The sequence below is a fragment of the Dendropsophus ebraccatus genome, chromosome 4 (assembly GCF_027789765.1).
Source record: "Dendropsophus ebraccatus isolate aDenEbr1 chromosome 4, aDenEbr1.pat, whole genome shotgun sequence".
NCBI lineage: Eukaryota > Metazoa > Chordata > Amphibia > Anura > Hylidae > Dendropsophus > Dendropsophus ebraccatus.
In genome coordinates, this window is record NC_091457.1 from 171513652 (window position 1) to 171538753 (window position 25102).

Genomic DNA, 25102 nt, shown 5'->3' on the forward strand with positions numbered 1-25102 from the left:
TAAAGGCCCTGGGAGCCTAAGAGACTCCAAAGGGTAGGGCCCTGTTCTGGAGGTGTACCCACTCGTCTACTATCCAGACAACTACTCTTAGATATTTTTGGTGAGACATGAATGGGAACATGAGAATATGCATCCTCCAGATCTATGGAGGACATTACACAGTGTGGAAACAGAAGATTTATTGTCGATTTTAGTGATTCCATACAGAATTTCTTGTATTGTAGAAATCTGTTCAGACCTTTGAGATTTATAATTACCCCGAATGAACCATTGCGTTTCTTTACTAGAAATAGAGGAGAATAGTAGCCCTGCTGCTGTTGGTCTAAGGGAACTGGAACTAATACCTTCTCTTGGATGAGGGACAGGACCTCTGACCCTCTTACTAGTTGTTTCTCTGTCTGACAATTTCAGCGTAGGGAGGAATCTGTCTCTGGGAAAACTCCTGAACTCCAGGAGAAGTCCTGCTGAAATTGAACTTAAAACCCAAGGACTGGGAGAAATGTCCTCCCAGGCAAGTAAAAAATGAGACAGACGACTAATAACGAGTCTAAGACTGGTCCAAAGAGAAAATTACCATTGCACGAAATTCCACATAGTTTACCCTAAGGGTGGTATTACACGGGCCGAGCAGGGCCCGATAATACCTGTAAACGAGCAGCGATCTGCTAGATCGTTGCTCGTTTACTGGGCCTATTACACGGACCGATAAGCGTTTGACAAGAGCTGCAAGGACATTGTTACCGATGTCCTTGCAGCCCTTGCTAAACTGGCATACATTACCCATCCACGTTCCAGGGCTGCTCCTGCCGTCCGCTTCTCCTGGGGTCCCGTGCACGCTCTAGCTTCACAGCAGCCTGTCAGCTGGTAGGCCGCTCAGCCAATCACAGGCCGGGACCGCTGCGGCCTGTGATTGGCTGAGTGGCCTATCAGCTGACAGGCCGCTGTGAAGCTAGACCGCGCACGGGACCCCGGGAGAAGCGGACGGCAAGAGCAGCCCTGGAACTTGGATGGGTAATGTATATGGTTAGTCGCCGGCCACGAACCGCTATTACACGCAGCGGTGCGCGGTCGGCGCCAGACAAAAATAGGGTCTAACCTATATCAATGATCAGCAGATGATCGTTGTCATCGGCTGATCGTTGCATTTATTACACGGAGCGATAATCGGCCGAATTATCGTTCCGTGTAATAGTACCCTTAGAGGCTATATCACCTTTCCATGTTTTTAGCCATTAAGCCCTTCTAGCAGAGTTAGAAAGTGCCGCAGCTTTTGCAGCCATTTTAATGGCGTCTGTTGAGGCATCGGAAAGGAAATCCGCTGCCTTAGCTAACACAGGAATATAAGCAAGTACTTTCTCGCAGGAAGGATTATCAGAAATTTGCGATTTTAATTTGGCAAGCCAAACCCTTAAAGATCTTGCTACGCAAGTTGAAGCAACACTAGTCCCGAGTATGCCTGTAGCTGTTTCCCATGTTCTTTTATTATAGTACTCTGCCTTTCTGTCCATGGGATCTGACAGAGTACCTATGTCTTCAAAGGGAAGACTATTTTTCTTTTTGCTACATTGGCGTCAATAGCAAGAGCTTTATCCCAAGTATTGGTTTCATCCTCCTCAAAAGGATATTTTCTCTTGAAGTATCTGGGTATAAAAAACTTCCTGTCAGGGATTTCCCACTTTTAACCCATAGCTGCACCAGGACGTTACTGAACGTCCTCGAGCCACTATGCCGCGATCCCGGGTGCCGCATCTAGCCCGGGATCGCGGCTATTAGCGGGCACGGTCCAATCGCTGTGCCCGCTAATTAAGTACTTAGAAGCAGCTGTCAAAGGGGGGAGTGATCCCCGCATCCATCCCGGGCCCTGGTCTGCGCCGTAATGGCGCTGATCCCGGCTCGGCATTCTATTGCTTTCGGCTGCAGCAGCCAAAAGCAATAGAACACCGATCTCATGGATTCATGCAGTATAACTATACTGCATGGATCTCTATGAGAGATCAGAGTGCATACACTCAGCGGCCACTTTATTAGGTACACCATGCTAGTAACGGGTTGGACCCCCTTTTGCCCTCAGAACGGCCCCAATTCTTGGTGGCATAGATACAACAAGGTGCTGGAAGCTTCCTCAGAGGTTTTGGTCCATAGTGACATGATGACATCACACAGTTGCCGCAGATTTGTCGGCTGCACATCCATGATGCCAATCTCCCGTTCCACCACATCCCAAAGATGCTCTATTGGATTGAGATCTGGTGACTGTGGAGGCCATTGGAGTACAGTGACCTCATTGTCATGTTCAAGCAGAAATCGAGACTCATCAGACCAGGCAATCTTCCAATCTTCTACTGTCCAATTTCGATGAGCTTGTGCAAATTGTAGCCTCAGTTTCCTGTTCTTAGCTGAGCGGAGTGGCCCCCGGTGTGGTCTTCTGCTGCTGTAGCCCATCTGCCTCAGAGTTGGCCGTACTGTGCGTTCAGAGATGCTCTTCGGCCTACCTTGGCTGTAACGGTTGGCTATTTGAGTCACTGTTGCCTTTCTATCAGCTGGAACCAGTCTGCCCATTCTCCTCTGACCTCTGGCATCAACAAGGCATTTCCGCCCACAGAACTGCCGCTCACTGGATGGTTTTTCTTTTTCGGACCATTCTCTGTAAACCCTAGAGATGGTTGTGCGTGAAAATCCCAGTAGATCAGCAGTTTCTGAAATACTCAGACCAGCCCTTCTGGCACCAACAACCATGCCACGTTCAAAGGCCTCAAATCACCTTTCTTCCCCATACTGATGCTCGGTTTGAACTGCAGGAGATTGTCTTGACCATGTCTACATGCCTAAATGCACTGAGTTGCCGCCATGTGATTGGCTGATTAGAAATTAAGTGGTAACGTGCAGTTGGACAGGTGTACCTAATAAAGTGGCCGGTGAGTGTATACTAGAAGTCCCCCAGGGGGAATAACCCTAACCCCAGGGGGGGAATAACCCTAACCCCAGGGGGGGAATAACCCTAACCCCAGGGGGGGAATAACCCTAACCCCAGGGGGGGAATAACCCTAACCCCAGGGGGGGAATAACCCTAACCCCAGGGGGGGAATAACCCTAACCCCAGGGGGGCTTCTATTATATGTGTAAAGTAAAAGAAAAATGTATTTTTAATAACACAAAATCCCCTCCCCTAATAAAAGTCTGAATCACCATTTTATAAATAAAAATAAATAAACAAACATGTTTGCTATCGCCGCGCACGTAATCGCCTGAACTATTAATCACATTCCTGATCTCACATGGTAAATGGCGTAAGCGCCAAAAAATCCCAAAGTGCAAAATTGTGCATTTTTGGTCGCATCAAATCCAGAATAATTGTAATTAAAAAGCGATCAAAAACTCGTATATGCGCAATCAAGGTACCGATAGAAAGAACGCATCATGGCGCAAAAACTGACACCTGACACAGCCGCATAGGCCAAAGGATAAAAGCGCTATAAGCCGGGGAATGGAGCGATTTTAAGGAACATATTTTTTTTTTTAAAAGGTTTTAATTTTTTACAAGCCATCAAATCAAATAAAAGTTATACATGTTACATATCACTGTAATCATAACAACTTAAGGAACATATATAACAAGTCAGTTTTACCCCAGGGCGAACGGAGATAAAACAAAGCCCCCCCCCAGCCCCCCCCCCCCCAATAAAAAAAAAAAAAAACACTTTTTTTTCAATTTCACCACACAAATTTTTTTCTGGTTTCCCGACACATTTTAGGCAAAAATTACATCTGCCATAGCAAAGTACAATTAGTTGCACAAAAAATAAGGGCTCATTTGGGTCTCTAGGTGGAAAAATGCAGGCGCTATGGCCTTATATACACGAGGAGGGAAAAACGAAAACGCAAAAATGGAAACTGGCTGTGTCCCCTAAGGGTTAAAGGGGTTGTTCACCAATTTTTTTTTCTTTCAAATCAACTGGTGCCATAAAGTGCCAGAGATTTGTAATTCACTTCTATTAAAAAATCCTAAGTCTTCCAGTACTTATCAGCTGCTGTGTGTCCTGCAGGAAGTGGTGTTTTCTTTCCTGTCTGACACAGTGCTCTCTGTTGCCTCCTCTGTCCATGTCAGGAACTGTCCAGAGCAGCAGCAAATCCCCATAGAAAACCTCTCCTGCTCTCCAGACTGGAAATAATACAACTTCCTGTTGGGCATACAGCAGCTGATAAGTACTGGAAGGCTTGAGATTTTTTTAACCCCTTGCCGCATATGGACGTACCGGCACGTCCAAATCTGCATACAGTTCCTGCAGATGGACGTGCCGGTACGTCCACGGGATGACAGGGGCGCAGGAGCTGCACTCCTGTCATCCCCGGCGGGGCCCGGCTGTCAGTGATAGCCGGGCACCCGCTGCAACTGCCGAGATCCGCGCCGTGCCCGGATCCCGGCAGTTAACCCCTTAGTGACCGCCGATACGGCGGTCACTAATGGTCCGGCACTGCAGTGCTTTTCATCTCCCCCCATCATGAATCCACGGTGGGGGAAGATGAAATAAGTGAATCAGACCCCAGATCAGCCCCCCCTCCTAGTAGCCAGTCACTAACCCCCCTCCCCCGGTGGCCATCGGATCCAAGATGGCCGCCGCCATCGCTGTGAACAGAGTATATCTGTTCACAGCGATGGAAATGTAAAAATGAATTAAAACCCCATGCTCTCCGCCACCGGAGGTAGCGAAGAGCATGGGGCAGTGACCCCCTGTGGGGTCCCGGAACAGGCGATCGGCGGTATATACTATATACCGCCGATCGCCTGTTCACAGTGCAGGGATGCACTTTTTATCCCCTGTCACCATCAATGATTGGTGACAGGGGATAAAAAGTGTCAGGGTCCGTCCCCCAAGTCGCCCCCCCCCCCCCGTCCCCCAGTCACCCCCCTACCCTTTATACGTCACCTGATCCTGGAGCTCTTTCCTCCTCAGTGTCCTGGCTGGTTATGAAGTGCGCATGACCTCCACAACCAGCCAACTCTGAAAATTTAAAGTGACAGAGACCAATTTGGTCTCTGTCACTGAACTATGATTACTGTGATAGAAAATATCACAGTAATCATAGTAATACAGTGAAAATGAATGGATAAAAGTACAAAAAGTGACAAACATACAAAAAAATAAAACACACACTTTTTATTATAGTAATAATTGCAGTTTACTCCCAAATTACCCCTAACCCCCCCAGATTACCCGTAACTACCGCAGGTTGCCCATATCCGCCCCAGGTTGCCCGTAATCACGTCAGATTGCACGTAACCCCCCAGATTACACGTAACCACCGCACGTTGCCCGTAACCACCGCACGTTGCCCGTAACCACCGCACGTTGCCTGTAACCACCGCACGTTGCCCGTAACCCCCTCCAGATTGTCCGTAATCACCCCAAATTACATGTACCCACCCCAGATTACCTATAAGCACTTCAGTTTATCCGTAACAAATCTAGATTGTCTGTAACCCCCCCAGGTTGCCCTAACCACCGCAGGTTGCCGTAATCATGCCAGATTACATGTAACCCCCCCAGATTGCACACAACCACCGCAGGTCGCCTCTGACCACCGCAGGTCGCCTCTGACCACCGCACCTTGCCACTGACCACCCCAAATTGCCAATGACCCCCTCCAGATTGCCCATAACCACGCCAGATTACAGGTACCCACCTCAGATTACCTATGAGCACTTCAGTTTATCCGTAACCACCCCAGATTGCCCGTAACCACCCCAGATTGCCTGTAACCACCCCAGATTGCCCGTAACCACCCCAGATTGCCCGTAACCACCCCAGATTGCCCGTAACCACCCCAGATTGCCCGTAACCACCTCATGTTTACCGTAACCACAGCAGGTTGCCTGTAACCACAGCAGGTTGTCTGTAACCACCCCAGGTTGTCCGTATCCACGCCACGTTGCCTGTAACCACCCCAGGTTGTCCGTATCCACGCCACGTTGCCTGTAACCACCCCAGGTTGTCCGTATCCACGTCACGTTGCCTGTAACCACCCCAGGTTGTCCGTATCCACGTCAGGTTGCCTGTAATCTCATTTTCTTTATTGTATTTTAGTAACTGCGCTATTCTAATATTACTAGCTGCGGTTTTGCTCCTGTAAATTGGCGCTCCTTCCCTTCTGAGCCCTGCTGTGTGCCCATACAGTGGTTTATGCCCACATATGGGGTACCGTTCTACTCAGGAGAACCTGCGTTACAGATTTCGGGGTACATTTTTTCTCCTGTTCCTTGTGAAATTTTGAAATTTCAAACTAAATGAACATATTATTGGAAAAATTCGAGTTTTTCATTTTTTACTGTCTAATTTTGAATACTTTCCTCCAATACCTGTGGGGTCAAAATGCTCATCCTACCCCAAGATGAATTCTTTGAGGGGTGCACTTTCCAAAATGGGGTGTCTTATGGTGGGGGGGGGGGTTCACTCCGCTGGCACTACAGGGGCTCTGCAAACGCACCTGGCTCTCAGAAACTTCTTCAGAAAAATCTGCACTGAAAATGCTAATTGGCGCTCCTTCCCTTCTGAGCCCTGATGTGTGCCCATACAGTGGTTTATGCCCACATATGGGGTATCTTTGCACTCAGGAGAACCTGCGTTACAGATTTTGGGGTGAACTTTCTCTCCTGCTCCTCAATAAATTGAGAAATTTCAAACTAAAGGAATATATTATTGGAAAAATGTGTTTTTTATTTTTAATGTCTACTTTTGAATACTTTCCTCTAATAGCTGTGGGGTCAAAATGGTCACCACACCCCAAAATTAATTCTCTGAGGGGTGCACTTTCCAAAATGGGGTGACTTTTGGGGAGATTTTACTCTGCGGACACTACAGGGGCACTGCAAACCCACCTGGCGCTCAGAAACTTCTGCAGCAAAATCTGCATTGAAAATGCTAATTGGCGCTCCTTCCCTTCTGAGCCCCGCTGTGTGCCCATGCAGTGGTTTAAGCCCACATATGGGGTACCATTGTATTCAGGAGAACCTGCGTTATAAATTTTGGGGTAATTTTTTTCTCTTGTTCCTCGTGAAATTGAGAAATTTCAAACTAAGCGAACATATTATTGGAAAAATTTGAGTTTTTAATTTTTACTGTCTAATTTTGAATACTTTCCTCTAATACCTGTGGGGTCAAAATGCTCATCCTACCCAAAGATGAATTCTTTGAGGGGTGTGCTTTCCAAAATGGGGTGACGTTTGGGCGGGTTCTGTTCTGCTGACACTACAGGGGCGCTGCAAACGCACCTGGCGCTCGGAAACTTCTTCAGCATAATCTGCATTGGAAAAGCTAATTGGCGCTCCTTCCCTTCTGAGTCCGGCTGTGTGCCCATACAGTGGTTTACGCCCACATATGGGGTACCGTTGTATTCAGGAGAACCTGCGTTACAAATTATGGGGTGCTTTTTCTCTCATGTTCCTTTTTAAAATGAGAAACTTTAATCTAAACGTATATATTATTGGAAAATTTTAATTTTCCATTTTTTTACGGCCTAATGGTGAACACTTTCCTCCAGCCCCTGTAGGGTTAAAATGCTCATTATACCCCTAGATTAATTCTTTAAGGTGTCTAGTTTCCAAAATGGGGTTACTTGTGGGGGTTTCCAGTATACAAGCCTCCTAAATCCATTTAAAAAAAGAACTGGTCCCTAAAAAAATCAGTTTTGGAAACTTTCATGAAAATGTGGTAATTTGCTGATAAATTTCTAAGCCCCGTAACACCCGAAAAAAGTAAATTATGTTTATGTAATGAAGCCAGAATAAAGAAGACATATCGGTAATGTGACTAAGTAACTAATTTATGTGCTACGACTTCCTTTTTTAGAAGCAGAGAATTTCAAAGTTCATAAAATGCTAATTTTTTAATTTTTTCATATTTTAATGTTTTTCACAAAAAATACACAAAGTAGTGACCACATTTTGCCACTAATATAAAGTATCATATGTGACGAAAAAACAATCTCAGAATCGCTAGCATACGTTACAGCATCACTGAGCTATAAGCGCATAAAGTCAGACAGGTCAGGTTTTGAAAAATGAGCCTGGTCATTAAAGGGGTAGTCCACCCAAAAAAAATTTCTTTCAAATCAACTGGTGCCATAAAGTGCCAGAGATTTGTAATTCACTTCTATTAAAAAATCTTAAGTCTTCCAGTACTTATTAGCTGCTGTATGTCCAGCAGGAAGTGGTGTTTTCTTTCCTGTCTGACCCAGTGCTCTCTGTTGCCTTCTCTGTCCATGTCAGGAACTGTCCAAAGCAGGAGCAAATCCCCATAGAAAACCCCTCCTGCTCTCCAGACTGGAAATAATACAACTTCCTGTTGGGCATACAGCAGCTGATAAGTACTGGAAGGCTTGAGATTTTTTAATAGAAGTAAATTACAAATCTCTGTCACTTCATGGCAGCAGTTGATTTGAAAGAAAAAAATTTTGGGTGGACTACCCCTTTAAGGCCCAAATAGGCTTGGTCCCTAAGGGGTTAATAGAAGTAAATTACAAATCTCTGGCACTTTATGGTAGCAGTTGATTTGAAAGAAAAAAAAATGTTGGTGTACAACCCCTTTAATGTTTTCACATTTTTATGCAGAGAAAAGGTGCAGGTTTTTCTAGGAGTTAACCCCTCGTACATGGCATCCTCTGCTGACATTGGGTTTTTTTTCTCTTCAATATTTATAGAGGCCCTTATAGCCTTAATTAACCGGTCGGTATCCTCAGTAGGAAAGAGGCCTCTAGCAGATGAAATGCCCTCGTGATTTTCATCATCTGAAGGTACATATTCAATTTCACCTTCCTTCAGGAGTTTCAGAAGGACAATCCTCCTCATTTACAGATGTAATAGACACAATAGGTGAAGAAGTGGGTGCAAGAACTCCAAATCCCCTAAGGGATGCCTGACCCTCCTCTCCTGATCTAGCATAGTCGTCAGGCAATGGGATCCTGCACCCTCCTCTCCTGATCTAGCATAGTCGTCAGGCAATGGGATCCTGCACCCTCCTCTCCTGATCTAGCATAAGTCATCAGGCAATCGGATCCTGCACCCTCCTCTCCTGATCTAGCATAGTCGTCAGGCAATGGGATCCTGCACCCTCCTCTCCTGATCTAGCATAGTCGTCAGGCAATGGGATCCTGCACCCTCTTCTCCTGATCTAGCATAGTCGTCAGGCAATGGGATCCTGCACCCTCCTCTCCTGATCTAGCATAGTCGTCAGGCAATGGGATCCTGCACCCTCCTCTCCTGATCTAGCATAGTCGTCAGGCAATGGGATCCTGCACCCTCTTCTCCTGATCTAGCATAGTCGTCAGGCAATGGGATCCTGCACCCTCTTCTCCTGATCTAGCATAGTCGTCAGGCAATGGGATCCTGCACCCTCCTCTCCTGATCTAGCATAGTCGTCAGGCAATGGGATCCTGCACCCTCTTCTCCTGATCTAGCATAGTCGTCAGGCAATGGGATCCTGCACCCTCTTCTCCTGATCTAGCATAGTCGTCAGGCAATGGGATCCTGCACCCTCTTCTCCTGATCTAGCATAGTCGTCAGGCAATGGGATCCTGCACCCTCTTCTCCTGATCTAGCATAGTCGTCAGGCAATGGGATCCTGCACCCTCCTCTCCTGATCTAGCATAGTCGTCAGGCAATCGGATCCTGCACCCTCCTCTCCTGACCTAGCATAGTCGTCAGGCAATGGGATCCTGCACCCTCCTCTCCTGATCTAGCATAGTCGTCAGGCAATGGGATCCTGCACCCTCCTCTCCTGATCTAGCATAGTCGTCAGGCAATGGGATCCTGCACCCTCCTCTCCTGATCTAGCATAGTCGTCAGGCAATGGGATCCTGCACCCTCCTCTCCTGATCTAGCATAGTCGTCAGGCAATGGGATCCTGCACCCTCCTCTCCTGATCTAGCATAGTCGTCAGGCAATGGGATCCTGCACCCTCCTCTCCTGATCTAGCATAGTCGTCAGGCAATGGGATCCTGCACCCTCCTCTCCTGATCTAGCATAGTCGTCAGGCAATGGGATCCTGCACCCTGCGCACTCTTTACGGTGATGTTTAGAAGTAGCTTTTTTAGCAGTTTTGTCAGAAACCTAAAATAAAACCAACATATAACTTCTATTAGTAATGGAAATAAATACGCTCACCAAAGATGCTCCCCAGGTAGCGAATTCGCAGTCTGTCTCTCAGGTCTCCCCGGTTTATCGGGTCTTGCATTTCTTTCAGACCTCTCTGACTTGGCAGACCTGGAGGAGCGACGTCCTTTTTCCTTCCCCCCCTGAGGCAGTGATGTTGACCAGAGGGTGAGGCTGGCTGGCTGAGTCCACCACTCCTGGATGCTATAGGAGTTATGGACAAATACAGATGGTGGCTTTTTGAATCTGCCGGGAAACCGCTGCGTCAGACGCGGCGCTCCCAGTGTTTGATGTCATCCCCCTGCGACAGAGCCCTGCCGGGTCCAGGGGAAGGAGCGTGGACGTCATGGATGACGTGGACACAGGCGCACCAGAAGCATGTCCCACTGGAACGCACATCCAACACTGTGCGCCCGCCAGCCGGATAGACAGGCACGGCCCGCTCTGCCCTAGCTCGCTTCCCAAACTCCCGGAGGAGTAATAATGGCTGTAGCCACAAGGGGACCAGGAGCTATAGAGGAGGAATCTGCATAGTCTGGAGCCCAGGCCAGACTTAATGCTGCTGTCCAAAGACAGGCTTCTGCCTTCAGGGAGCCCCACCGCGGCAAACAGGGACCTGCAGCCGGCATGGAGAAGGTATCAACTTCATCCCATATTGGGACTCTTTAGAGGCTGAGGTGTGGAGAGGGGTGTCAGACTTTATCTTCACAGGTTTCCTGTCCTGCGGTGGGAGGTCCTCTCCAGGGGTGCAGTCATAATGCGTCTGGGTAAAATGTATTACTCACCGTAATTTGGCTTTCATGGAGTCATGAGGCAGCACATGTATACCCTCCCAATAAACTATTTGTTAAGCATCAATGGAGTCTAGTTATTACACAGTGTCTGTTGGTGTGAATGATATATAGGGAGTGTACCCTTGCCATTGGCTAATCAAATGTTTTGTTTTTTTATAGGTGGGCGATCCTAGGAGATAAAGTAGGAGGAGCTATTAACCCTTCTGTCCTGCCTCATGACTCCAGGAAAGCAAAATTACGGTAATACATTTTTGCTTTAAAGAGTCACTGTCAAATTTTTATTTTTGCAGAAATCGATAGTCCAGGCGATTTTACTTTGTAAATTGGGTTTATTAGGCAAATCTGCCATTATCTGCATTTAAAAAGACTTTTCCCAGGTCCTCCCCCTCCTGCTCTCCTTTCTGTCATCCACTGCTCAGAATCAGGAAATCTCAGACAGATCCTGTCTGTGCTATGGAGAGGGGAGAGGCATCAGGGAGCAAAGGATTACACAAAGGGGTGCGCTATTCAGAGGTCAGTGGTGACATCAGAGGAGAACCTGGTGATGTAGCTTTAAATTAACTCTTTGTTGTCCTCTTTTGGTATCTCATCTCCCTCTCTCCATAGGAGAACAATGAAGACAGGGGGAGAGTTTCAAACTGCTATTTCATGATAAAAAATTCATTTTTCAGCTAATAAACCCAATTACAAAGTTTAAGATCGCCTGGACTATTGATTTTTGCCCAAAAAATTTGACAGTGTCATATAATAAATATATATAAATATAAATAATATCTCTCTCATTACAGCAAAGTTGGATCAGTGTGTATGTATATATATATATATATATGTATATATATATATATATATATATATATATATATATATATATATATATATATATATATATATATATATATATATATATATATATATATATATATATATATATATATATGTGTGTGTGGCTTCCACGTGGCTGTATGACCTCCCTACAAGGCCCAGGCATGCTCTTGATGAGGCCTAGATAGTGGTCCTGCTGCTGGGTTGTTGGCCTCCTCCACATCTCCTGGTAGCACCTCCAGCCTCTGGACACTACGCTGACAGACACAGCAAACCTTCTTGCCACAGCTGGCATTGCTGTGCCATCCTGGATGAGTTGCACTACCTGAGCCACCTGTGTGGGCTGTAGAGTCCATCTCATGCTACCACAAGTGTGAAAGCACCAGCAACATTCAAATGTTACCAAAACATCACCCGCACCTGCAGTACCCTCCTTTATAGAGGGGGTCTTGCTGATTGCAGGTGACAGTGATTGTCAATCAGAAGTTTCATTTATTTGGAGTTACATTGTGTTAAGTGTTCCTTTTTTTGAGCAGTGTATATGTGACAATCCCTTTCAAACACAGTTATCATGACTGAATGTTCCCAGTACAAGCAGGCAGCACATAGGGACAGAACAGAAGGCCTTTCTCCAGCTGTAGCGTCACTAAGTCCTGTAGTGTGCCATCCAGAGCTGCTGATGTCAGTGCTGGGGACAAATGGTCCTTAACAAGAGCACACGATGCATGACAACGGAGGCAGCCCATAGATTCAGCTCTAAGATCGGATCATAGTTAAAGAAGCGCCATTGTTTAGTTCCATCATTAAAAATTTATTGGCAAGTTATAATTGGGTTAAAAAAAGAAAATCCTCAAATAAATTTAAGCCGAGTGTCTCCACAATATGACCAGAGTCAGCACATGATTCAGCCAACCTCAACAAAATGTTAAATTATCAAATATGGTTAAAAAAAAAAACACAATTTGCTAAGAATGAGGGAAAACTCCTCTTATTAGCCCCAAAAAAACTCACCTTTAAATAAATGTAAACCATGAATTTACAAATGATGGGAGGGGCACAGAAACTGAGATTAAGGCTTCTCCCAGGATAAGAGACTTCCCTTACACGGCCCCTTAATGTGGAGGAGGGCAAGCGGTGGGCTGTAGAGCAACATGCAGGAAACATCTATATACACAGAAACATCCCAAGAACAGCAAGAAAAGAAACTTAAGCAAACACGTTGTATGTGGACTGTACAGAGCTGTGGTCGCATAGAAACCTTCCCGCTACATACACACAACACGTATTGCTACAGAGCAAGTCCCGCTGGGCCCTCTCCACCTGACACCACAACTACAAGGGGTGAGGGGTCCTGCCGCACTCCAGGCCGCCGCACCGATGACTCCTCTACCCAGATCTCTGAAATGGCTTTTATTGTGTACAGAAGGAAAACTGAATTTAAGACCAGTCCTGAACTTCAAGGGAAAAAATTTTCTTAAAAAGCAAAGAAAAAAAAACAACCTCTAAAGATGAGTCCATTACATCTGAGCAGGGCCGGAGATTCCACAACAGTTTGAGCGTAAAATAAATATTGTGTCTATGGGATTCCCCACTTCTGTCCATTTTCCATTATACTCCAGTTCGTATCCTCCAAGTTACAAGCCGTTGTGGATAATAGACGTATGGAAAAGTTCTCTCACTGCGTTTGGTAACTGGCCATACTGTACCCTGGTGGGTTCTGTATCACTGGCGGCCCCTGTGCTGGAGGTGGGGGCTGGGTACTGAAGCCACCCATCCATGTTGCTGATTGTGACTGTCTGCAATATAAGAAATAGGAATGAAGACAAACGTCATCTGTATGGTCAATGCCCGACGTGCAGCACAACACTCACTCTACTCCAAAGCTTTGCTGATTCCAGGCTTGTCCGTACATGCCATATGATGGTACCTGCCAACCATTGGTAACATACTGCCCATACTGCTGGGGGCTGCTATACATGTGGCTCCACTGACCCCACTGATTATAGTCCACCTGGAAGACATGAACAGGTTATGCATCAAACCATTGGTTGTAGTGATGGTTTCTATCAGCATACAACAGATATCTTACAGACAATGGGGTCTTAATCCCTCAGATCACAACAGTATGGGGTGACAGTAATTGGGGTTTTCTTTGAATCAGTGCCTTCTGGAAGCCATAAAGTAACTATGGCAAGCTGTATATCTACTGCCACCACGTTAAGACGGGAGATGAAAAATAGACAAATCATTGATTTTTGGATTTCATTCTTACACAATTATGGAGACACCAATGTCAGAGGTGGTAAGCACAATATGACTGGTTACAGAGAAATTATATCACACATAGGACTGCCAAACTAGAAATGGAACAAGTCGCTTAGACCCAAATCAAACAGCGATCACCACAAAGAAAAGAACCCACCATGTTACCTTCTCTCAATGCTGAAAAAGCATTTGATTGAGTAAATAGGGCATGTGACCTCGGATGTGACCTTGTACAAGCTTTTCCCTGGTTGGAACACCCCCCACAGCCAGAGTTTACTTTAGATGACCAAATAAGTTGTAATGATACCACGAAACACCTTCTTCCCAATATCACACAACAATCTCTGACTCAATGGATACATCTTCCTGAAGAATCCGTCCCTCGAAGCTTTAGAAAAACCATGAAGGCCGAGCCACCGCGCCCCTCTGCCGGAGGCCGAGCCACCGCGCCCCTCTGCCGGAGGCCGAGCCACCGCGTCCCTCTGCCGGAGGCCGAGCCACCGCGTCCCTCTGCCGGAGGCCGAGCCACCGCGTCCCTCTGCCGGAGGCCGAGCCACCGCGTCCCTCTGCCGGAGGCCGAGCCACCGCGTCCCTCTGCCGGAGGCCGAGCCACCGCGTCCCTCTGCCGGAGGCCGAGCCACCGCGTCCCTCTGCCGGAGGCCGAGCCACCGCGTCCCTCTGCCGGAGGCCGAGCCACCGCGTCCCTCTGCCGGAGGCCGAGCCACCGCGTCCCTCTGCCGGAGGCCGAGCCACCGCGTCCCTCTGCCGGAGGCCGAGCCACCGCGTCCCTCTGCCGGAGGCCGAGCCACCGCGTCCCTCTGCCGGAGGCCGAGCCACCGCGTCCCTCTGCCGGAGGCCGAGCCACCGCGTCCCTCTGCCGGAGGCCGAGCCACCGCGTCCCTCTGCCGGAGGCCGAGCCACCGCGTCCCTCTGCCGGAGGCCGAGCCACCGCGTCCCTCTGCCGGAGGCCGAGCCACCGCGTCCCTCTGCCGGAGGCCGAGCCACCGCGTCCCTCTGCCGGAGGCCGAGCCACCGCGTCCCTCTGCCGGAGGCCGAGCCACCGCGTCCCTCTGCCGGAGGCCGAGCCACCGTCTCCCTCTGCCGGAGGCCGAGCCACCGTCTCCCTCTGCCGGAGGCCGAGCCACCGCGTCCCTCTGCCGGAGGCCGAGCCACCGTGTCCCTCTGCCGGAGGCCGAGCCACCGTGTCCCTCTGCCGGAGGCCGAGCCACCGTGTCCCTCTGCCGGAGGCCGAGCCACCGTGTCCCTCTGCCGGAGGCCGAGCCACCGTGTCCCTCTGCCGGAGGCTGAGCCACCGTGTCCCTCTGCCGGAGGCTGACAATCAGGGCTGTGGAGTCGGAGTTAGAAAAAATGTACCCACTCAAAAAAGAACAATTTAAAATTGAGTTTTGATATGAATCTTATAAGTTTTGCTCATGTATATATATTATGAGCAACATTCTAATAGGACACTGTCCCTATTACATAAGGGTGGTCGGGGGATATATCAGTAATAGGACACTGGCCCCATTAGATAAGGGTGGACGGAGGATATATCAGTAATAGGTCACTGGCTATTACATAAGGGTGGTCGGGGAATATATCAGTAATAGGACACTGGCCCTATTACATAAGGGTGGTCGGGGAATATATCAGTAATAGGTCACTGGCTATTACATAAGGGTGGTCGGAGGATATATCAGTAATACAGCACTGGCCCTATTAGATAAGGGTGGTCGGGGAATATATCAGTAATAGGACACTGGCCCTATTAGATAAGGGTGGTCGGGGAATATATCAGTAATAGGTCACTGGCTATTACATAAGGGTGGTCGGAGGATATATCAGTAATACAGCACTGGCCCTATTAGATAAGGGTGGTCGGGGAATATATCAGTAATAGGACACTGGCCCTATTACATAAGGGTGGTCGGGGAATATATCAGTAATAGGACACTGGTCCTATTAGATAAAGGTGGTCGGGGAATATATCAGTAATAGGACACTGGCCCTATTACATAAGGGTGGTCGGGGAATATATCAGTAATAGGACACTGGGTGGTCGGGGAGGGGTTGTCAGTCACTATTTGGCAGTTGGTTTCTGAGCTGGAAGAGTCCATTGTGTGTGTGTGGGGGGGATCTGTGCTGGTCTCTTCCTGGATGCTAAATGACTGTATATGAGCAGCAGTGTAATATGGAGATATCCTGTGTAATATAGAGGAGGAGGAGGAGACATAAGTAATGTAACTGTAACCTGTCCTCAGTGCGGTGTTTTTCGTCAGCGTTCTATGGCTGCAGCAGGCTGTGTGTGTGTGTGTCTGTGTGTGTATGTGTGTGTGTATGTGTGCGCGCGCTATGGCTGCAGCAGGCTGTGTGTGTGTGCTATGGCTGCAGCAGGCTGTGTGTGGTGTGCGCTATGGCTGCAGCAGCCTGTGTGTGTGTGCGCGCTATGGCTGCAGCAGGCTGTGTGCGTGTGCTATGGCTGCAGCAGGCTGTGTGTGTGTGCGCTATGGCTGCAGCAGGCTGTGTGTGTGTGCTATGGCTGCAGCAGGCTGTGTGTGTGTGCGCTATGGCTGCAGCAGGCTGTGTGTGTGCGCTATGGCTGCAGCAGGCTGTGTGTGTGCTATGGCTGCAGCAGGCTGTGTGTGTGTGTGTGTGTGCTATGGCTGCAGCAGGCTGTGTGTGTGTGCTATGGCTACAGCAGGCTGTGTGTGTGTGTGTGCGTGCGTGCTATGGTGTGCCCCCACACCCACAGTGACTCCCTCTATATCACTATGGCTGACCTCTATATTACAGGTATCTTGCATTGTTAGCAGTGTTTCTGTGTGCATGGTGAATATTACTTAGAAACATAGAAAATGTCAGCAGGAAAAGACGACCTGCTCCATCTAGTCTAGTTGTGAGTAGTTCAGGACATGGAGGCTGGAGACTGGCTGCATCTACTGCACACACAGGAGAAGCTGCTGTATATACAGTATATATTCCCTCAGAAGTCACCCCAGGATCATGTAGGACATTAGGGAGAAGCTGCTGAGCCAGTGTGATAGATATCTCCTTTGGTATATGACCGGCCATTTACCAAGGAGCAGGATATAGAGTCGGTCCTGATAAAATTCAGGAGTCGGGGTTGGCCCTGATAAAATTCAGGAGTCGGAGCTGCGGCTTACCGACTCCACAGCCCTGCTGACAATTAGACACCCACATTCACCCACAACAATTTAAAATTGAGTTTTGATATGAATCTTATAAGTTTTGCTCATGAATATATATTATGAGCAACATTCTAATAGGACACTGGCCCCATTAGATAAGGGTGGTCGGGGAATATATCAGTAATAGGACACTGGCCCCATTAGATAAGGGTGGTCGGGGAATATATCAGTAATAGGACACTGGCCCTATTACATAAGGGTAGTCGGGGAATATATCAGTAATAGGACACTGGCCCTATTAGATAAGGGTGGTCGGGGAATATATCAGTAATAGGACACTGGCCCTATTAGATAAGGGTGGTCGGGGAATATATCAGTAATAGGACACTGGCCCTATTAGATAAGGGTGGTCGGGGAATATATCAGTAATAGGACACTGGCCCTATTACATAAGGGTGGTCGGGGAATATATCAGTAATAGGACACTGGGTGGTCGGGGAGGGGTTGTCAGTCACTATTTGGCAGTTGGTTTCTGAGCTGGAAGAGTCCATTGTGTGTGTGTGGGGAGATCTGCGCTGTTCTCTTCCTGGATGCTGGATGACTGTATATGAGCAGCAGTGTAATATGGAGATATCCTGTGTAATATAGAGGAGGAGGAGGAGACATAAGTAGTGTAGCAGTAACCTCTGTCCTCAATGCAGTGTTTTTCGTCAGTGTTCTATGGCTGCAGCAGGCTGTGTGTGTGTAAGTATGTATGTGTGTGCGTGTGCGCGCGCTATGGCTGCAGCAGGCTGTGTGTGTGTAAGTATGTATGTGTGTGCGTGTGCGCGCGCTATGGCTGCAGCAGGCTGTGTGTGGTGTGCGCTATGGCTGCAGCAGGCTGTGTGTGTGTGCCATGGCTGCAGCAGGCTGTGTGTGCGCGCTATGGCTGCAGCAGGCTGTGTGTGTGTGCGCTATGGCTACAGCTGTGTGTGTGTGTGCGCGCTATGGCTGCAGCAGGCTGTGTGTGTGTGCCATGGCTGCAGCAGGCTGTGTGTGCGCGCTATGGCTGCAGCAGGCTGTGTGTGTGTGCGCTATGGCTACAGCTGTGTGTGTGTGTGCGCGCTATGGCTGCAGCAGGCTGTGTGTGTGTGCGCTATGGCTGCAGCAGGCTGTGTGTGTGTGTGCTATGGCTGCAGCTGTGTGTGTGTGCACGCTATGGCTGCAGCAGGCTGTGTGTGTGTGCTATGGCTGCAGCAGGCTGTGTGTGTGTGTGTGTGTGTGTGTGTGTGTGTGTGTGTGTGTGTGTGTGTGTGTGCTATGGCTGCAGCAGGCTGTGTGTGTGTGTGTGTGTGCTATGGCTGCAGCAGGCTGTGTGTGTGTGTGTGCGTGCTATGGCTGCAGCAGGCTGTGTGTGTGTGTGTGTGCGTGCTATGGCTGCAGCAGGCTGTGTGTGTGTGCTATGGCTACAGCAGGCTGTGTGTGTGTGTGTGTGTGTGTGTGTGTGTGTGTGTGTGTGTGTGTGCGCGCGCTATGGTGTGCCCCCACACCCACAGTGACTCCCTCTATATCACTATGGCTGACCTCTATATTACAGGTATCTTGCATTGTTAGCAGTGTTTCTGTGTGCATGGTGAATATTACTTAGAAACATAGAAAATGTCAGCAGGAAAAGACCACCTGCTCCATCTAGTCTAGTTGTGAGTAGTTCAGGACATGGAGGCTGGAGACTGGCTGCATCTACTGCACACACAGGAGAAGCTGCTGTATATACAGTATATATTCCCTCAGAAGTCACCCCAGGATCATGTAGGACATTAGGGAGAAGCTGCTGAGCCGGTGTGATAGATATCTCCCTTGGTATATGACCGGCCATTTACCAATGAGCAGGATATAGAGTCGGTCCTGATAAAATTCAGGAGTCGGAGTAGGGAGTCGGAGTTGGCCCTGATAAAATTCAGGAGTCGGAGCTGCGGCTTACCGACTCCACAGCCCTGCTGACAATTAGACACCCACATTCACATGTGGTGACCCCAATATAACCCAGTTTTGAAACATGATTTATAAATTACTTAATGAAATAAATGCATCCCAGACTATGGACCCTTCGCTCACAATCGTAGACCACCACCTAGATGGACTTGCTACCTCAGTAGGGATCATTGTAACCAAACTGCGGCCAATTTCCCTGGCACATCTTTTCAGCTGCCTACTGCTCCCTCCCTAAATGATGATGATGATGATGGGCGAGTTACTTCTCTGTGTCGTCATGAAACCATCTTATGCCCTGCTCCGATGTCCACTAGGAAAATACACCAACATTGTGAACCCTGGACTACTCCCATATACTTAAGTGTTTTCTTATATCGCTGGCATGTATACACTATCGTTGTGTACGGTTAAGTATTTCCTCGTTAAAACCTTTTCTCTCTTGGCTTATTTAAATGGTCCCTGGTAAATTTTAATAAAAATTTTGAGTTACAAAAAGGAAAATAAATGATATCACAGATAATGAAAGAGTCAGCCGAGAACGTTCCCCCCCTGAGGGCCAACGTCAAGAGACAATTTACCTGTTGGAAATTTTTTGTCATGTCTGGCGTCTCTTTGCCCCAGTAACACTTTACCACGTGGCCCTCTATGGTGGTCCCATTCACAGACACTATGGCATGTGCAGCACTGTCGTGGCTGGAAAACCTGAAGCAGAGGAAAAGCAGAAGCTGTAATATATTGCGACTGGAGCAAGAAGAACGGTTCACTGTCTACTTACCTTATAAAAGAATAGCCTTTCTCAGGAAAAACACGGATTTCCATTATCTGACCAAACACACCAAACGTCTGCCGCATAAGCTGATCTGTAAGAAATGTTCACAAATGTCACGTGTCAGAACTAGCAGCATCCCAGATATAAGGAGATAGTGGGATGCGAAAAACACTTCTAAAACTGGAAGCTCCAAGACCCAACAAGTCCATGAAGTTGGTGCCATATTGACTATTACAGATGGTGCAGCCAGCAAATGACACCCAAGCATTGATGGACCCATCAGACTGAAGGCAACCCTCCGCATCACTGTATATACCATCTGTAGACAACATACAGCCTAGGTTCTTATGTCACCCAGCCCAGAACAAAATGGAAGGAAAAAGCTACCAAGCCAGAACATTTATAGTGTAAGGTGGATTCTTCCCTCACAGGAGACAGCAAGCATTTCCGTTCTGCTGAAGACAAATGAACTGAAGAGTTTTGGGCGCAGGCTCTTTCTTTTAGATGGGGGAAAACAATGAAGTACACAAAGTAGGAATAACTCCAGACTGCCCTACTCATAGGTCACCTGTAGGGAGCGTGGACTCACCTGTTAAGCCCGAGCCAATGCCCCCGCAGTACACTGTGCAGTTCTTGGGGCTGGACTGATTGACGACATCTTCGAACCTCAGTTGTTTGGAGTTATCTGATGTGAGAGAAGAGCCTGCACATTATTCACCAGCTTCAAAGCTCCTCTCACTATTAGAGCTAATAGATGGGGGACATGACACTCACTTTCCTGGGTGCTTTTTGGTGCAGGTGGTTTGCGGGTTGCCCAATTAGTCCTAATCTGCCGTCCACCCAACCACTGACCTCCCATGTGCACAATCGCGTTCTCTGCATCCTGAAACAGCAGCACAGAGGAGTTCAGAGAACTCACAAGGACAAGCATAAAGATGAGACTGCGGAACACAGACTTTCACTTACCAACTTGTTATAGAACGACACAAAGCCGTAGCCCTTGGATTTTCCCGTTGCCATATCCTTCACCACCCTGGCATCACTGTGAGAAGAGATCACAGACTGATGAGACCAAGAGGAGACCATGGTGTAAATCATCAATACAACACTATAAGGAGCCACACACACTGTATTGTGAAGACATCTCGTCTGCATCCTAGCCCTGACGGTTATCCTCCAGCTACCACTAGATGGCTAGCTCCCTGGCCCAGCCTACCACAATGTACATTCTATCTACAGCACACAGCTCTAATATTAACATGGAATAAACATGCAACCTAGCATAAGGCTAGCACCCTGCTGCAGAAGGCTCTGTCTAGGCTACGCACTCACAGTCCTGGCTCACCATGCACTCACTAAAATCAATGGCTTCAGAATATATGAAATATCAAAATTGAAAAAGAGGAAAAAGTAGGAATTAAAAGGCATACATGGCCTGTTAACAGATTTCTTTATTTTTCTTGGTCAATTCTTTACCACCATTTTGGAGTTTGGGCAGCTGTAAATTTTGAAAAATTGACATTTTCAGAAAATTTAAGAAAGGAGAATAATACTAAAGAACAATAACTTCAGCACACCAGTACAAAACAACAAAACTTACACAGAGATGTATTGCGTAATAGCAATCTGCACTGAATAGAGAATAAGGAGATAGTAGACTGCATATATCAAGAGAAACGCAGATAAATCAGAATAATAGAAAGGAGAATAAAAAAATCTACAACTGAGTCCAAGTGTGCACAGATCCTTGCTGAAAGCCTTCAAGATTCTGTCCATCTACCAGCAATTCTGCAAAATAATCAGAATGCTATTCAGTTTAATGGTGAGTGGGAGTGAGGAAAGACTTACACCCTGCTAAACAGCCCGACTTACCGCAGCGCGCAACCCGCTACGTATCAGGATCTACAAGGAGGTTCAGACTGGCCGTCTCTAGGCAGAGCCCAACTGGACAGCTGCCCCCCTGTACTGGTGACCAGTCAGCTATAACATGGGGTTAAACAGTCTCTATGACAGGACATGCCCTCATAGATATAACTGGGTAGTGGCCCTTCTGTACTGGTGACCAGTCAGCTATAACATGGGGTTAAACAGTCTCTATGAAAGGACATGCCCTCATAGATATAACTGGGTAGTGGCCCCCCCTGTACTGGTGACCAGTCAGCTATAACATGGGGTAAAGCAGTCTATGACAGGACATGCCCTCATAGATATAACTGGGTAGTGGCCCTTCTGTACTGGTGACCAGTCAGCTATAACATGGGGTAAAACAGTCTAGGACAGGACATGCCCTCATAGATATAACTGGGTAGTGGCCCCCCTGTACTGGTGACCAGTCAGCTATAACATGGGGTAAAACAGTCTATGACAGGACATGCCCTCATAGATATAACTGGGTAGTGGCCCCCTGTACTGGTGACCAGTCAGCTATACCATGGGGTAAAACAGTCTAGGACAGGACATGCCCTCATAGATATAACTGGGTAGTAGCCCCCCTGTACTGGTGACCAGTCAGCTATAACATGGGGTAAAACAGTCTAGGACAGGACATGCCCTCATAGATATAACTGGGTAGTGGCCCCCCTGTACTGGTGACCAGTCAGCTATAACATGGGGTTAAACAGTCTCTATGACAGGACATGCCCTCATAGATATAACTGGGTAGTAGCCCCCCTGTACTGGTGACCAGTCAGCTATAACATGGGGTTAAACAGTCTCTATGACAGGACATGCCCTCATAGATATAACTGGGTAGTAGCCCCCCTGTACTGGTGACCAGTCAGCTATAACATGGGGTAAAACAGTCTAGGACAGGACATGCCCTCATAGATATAACTGGGTAGTGGCCCCCCTGTACTGGTGACCAGTCAGCTATACCATGGGGTAAAACAGTCTCTATGACAGGACATGCCCTCATAGATATAACTGGGTAGTGGCCCTTCTGTACTGGTGACCAGTCAGCTATAACATGGGGTAAAACAGTCTCTATGACAGGACATGCTCTCATAGATATAACTGGGTAGTGGCCCCCCTGTACTGGTGACCAGTCAGCTATACCATGGGGTAAAACAGTCTCTATGACAGGACATGCCCTCATAGATATAACTGGGTAGTGGCCCCCCCTGTACTGGTGACCAGTCAGCTATACCATGGGGTGCAACAGTCTCTATGACAGGACATGCTCTCATAGATATAACTGGGTAGTGGCCCCCCTGTACTGGTGACCAGTCAGCTATAACATGGGGTAAAACAGTCTCTATGACAGGACATGCCCTCATAGATATAACTGGGTAGTGGCCCTTCTGTACTGGTGACCAGTCAGCTATAACATGGGGTAAAACAGTCTATGACAGGACATGCCCTCATAGATATAACTGGGTAGTGCCCCCCCTGTACTGGTGACCAGTCAGCTATACCATGGGGTGCAACAGTCTCTATGACAGGACATGCTCTCATAGATATAACTGGGTAGTGGCCCCCCTGTACTGGTGACCAGTCAGCTATAACATGGGGTAAAACAGTCTCTATGACAGGACATGCCCTCATAGATATAACTGGGTAGTGGCCCCCCTGTACTGGTGACCAGTCAGCTATAACATGGGGTAAAACAGTCTATGACAGGACATGCCCTCATAGATATAACTGGGTAGTGGCCCCCCTGTACTGGTGACCAGTCAGCTATACCATGGCATGCAATGTGTCCATGACAGGTCATGTGCTTTCACTGCCACCTGTGATCCAGACAGCAAAGTCTGACACCTCCGACACTCTATACAAGGTAATGTAGAAACCAACCAACAACCCCCCCCCCCCCCCCCAATACTTACAGTGATATGAGAAATGCACTACATCTATAGACCGATGGCAAGACGATGCTGAGAAAAACAGGCCAGGACGTAGCCCTAGCGGAAGCATGGACACCCGCAGAGCAGCCCAGATCGAGGGGGAGGCACTCGACAACCACACAGGCCGTCAACTACCGTTAGGTGACAAAAAATTCTCCAAGTATAGTTCACAGTAAACCACGCAAAATGTAATGGTAGAAAGATCAGACGACGCCACATGTAGAGCAGAGACATACAGGGGCTGGAGCCCAGTCAGGTGCCTGTGCGCCAAAATACTTACGATATTTTTCCAAATGGAGCAAAAGCAGATTTTATGTCTTCTGTCGTGATTTCAGGGCTCAAATCTCCAACAAACACATGAAAGTGATCTGTAAAGAAAGGGCTCTGTGTTAGTGAGCCGAAGACTACGTCCAGTACAAGGTGGGGTCTACACAGGACTGGGGGCTACGTGACACACAGGTGCGTAATGTTATGGAAATGTCTGAGTCTTGGATATCAAGTGCGGGGGCGAAGAGACAGGAGCGAGGCTCCAGCACCTGCAGATATGACTTCAACCAGTAACCAAGAAGTGCTTAGAATTGAGATAAATGAGAGAGAATACCAAGAGAGGCAGCCTAACCAGCACAGGGACGTGTAAAAGAGGCTCCTAACCCCTTCTCTGCTGGAGGGGCCTGCAACAAAAAGGGATTAATAGCAGCATCATACCGTCACATGAGAGACAAGATAGTGGAGAAGAGAGCAGGCGCCCGGAGGCTTTACTTACTGGACGTGTCCTTCTTCTGACTGCTCGGAGTCGTGGCCCAATTCACTTTCACTTCCTGCAGGAAGAAGCAAATGTCAGCAAAGCTTCAGAGGACAAAGAGAAGGAGATCGCAAGAAGATCCCCGATGTCAGACCATAGGTCGTCTCGGCAGCACTCAATGGCCGCATCCCATGTCCTTAGAAGTGCTCATAATCCCTGGCTACCTACCTTCCCCAGAATCTTCCGGCCATTCATGGCGGCTAAAGCAGCTGCCGCATCTCTGTGTTCAAAAAACTCCACAAAGCAGTAGGGATCATTGCTGCTGTTGGGCAGGACGGAAAATCCCACAGATGCCGCCACTCTCCGGCTGTCAGTTTGCTGTTATTGAAAAACAGAGTTAAAATCAGGGTAAAACTATCCTGTCAACCCTAATGATACCGGCAGCGGAAAACCCCAATGGATGAGATACAGGGCACTCCAGAGACAAGCTACAGAGTCCTATGGACCGCCATCACATCAGCCTGGTGTATGAACCGCCATCGCATGTGTAAGGCCTGGTGTGTAAGGACCGCCAACATGTGTAAGGCCTGGTGTGTAAGGACCG

General features: G+C 48.0%; 2 protein-coding genes across 4 annotated transcripts in view; both read right to left on the bottom strand.

The window, feature by feature from the left end:
* The window catches only part of LOC138789136 (putative ferric-chelate reductase 1), a 567372-nt gene that overhangs the window by 371137 nt on the left and 171133 nt on the right, over positions 1 to 25102 (bottom strand). The gene's annotated exons all lie outside the window — the stretch shown is intronic.
* Positions 13158 to 25102, bottom strand: part of TIAL1 (TIA1 cytotoxic granule associated RNA binding protein like 1) — a 35130-nt gene continuing 23185 nt past the window's right edge. Inside the window, exons 3-12 of one of the 2 annotated variants that reach the window (XM_069967736.1) lie at positions 24727 to 24876; positions 24520 to 24574; positions 24037 to 24124; positions 20881 to 20956; positions 20689 to 20797; positions 20504 to 20617; positions 19921 to 20005; positions 19724 to 19847; positions 13632 to 13771; positions 13158 to 13556 (exon numbers count right to left, since the gene is read on the bottom strand). In XM_069967736.1, coding sequence (XP_069823837.1) covers positions 13436 to 13556; positions 13632 to 13771; positions 19724 to 19847; positions 19921 to 20005; positions 20504 to 20617; positions 20689 to 20797; positions 20881 to 20956; positions 24037 to 24124; positions 24520 to 24574; positions 24727 to 24876 — 1062 coding nt within the window. In that variant the 3' untranslated portion in view covers positions 13158 to 13435. The remainder of the gene's footprint in view (positions 13557 to 13631; positions 13772 to 19723; positions 19848 to 19920; positions 20006 to 20503; positions 20618 to 20688; positions 20798 to 20880; positions 20957 to 24036; positions 24125 to 24519; positions 24575 to 24726; positions 24877 to 25102) is intronic. The other variant, XM_069967737.1, reaches the window with a different exon arrangement.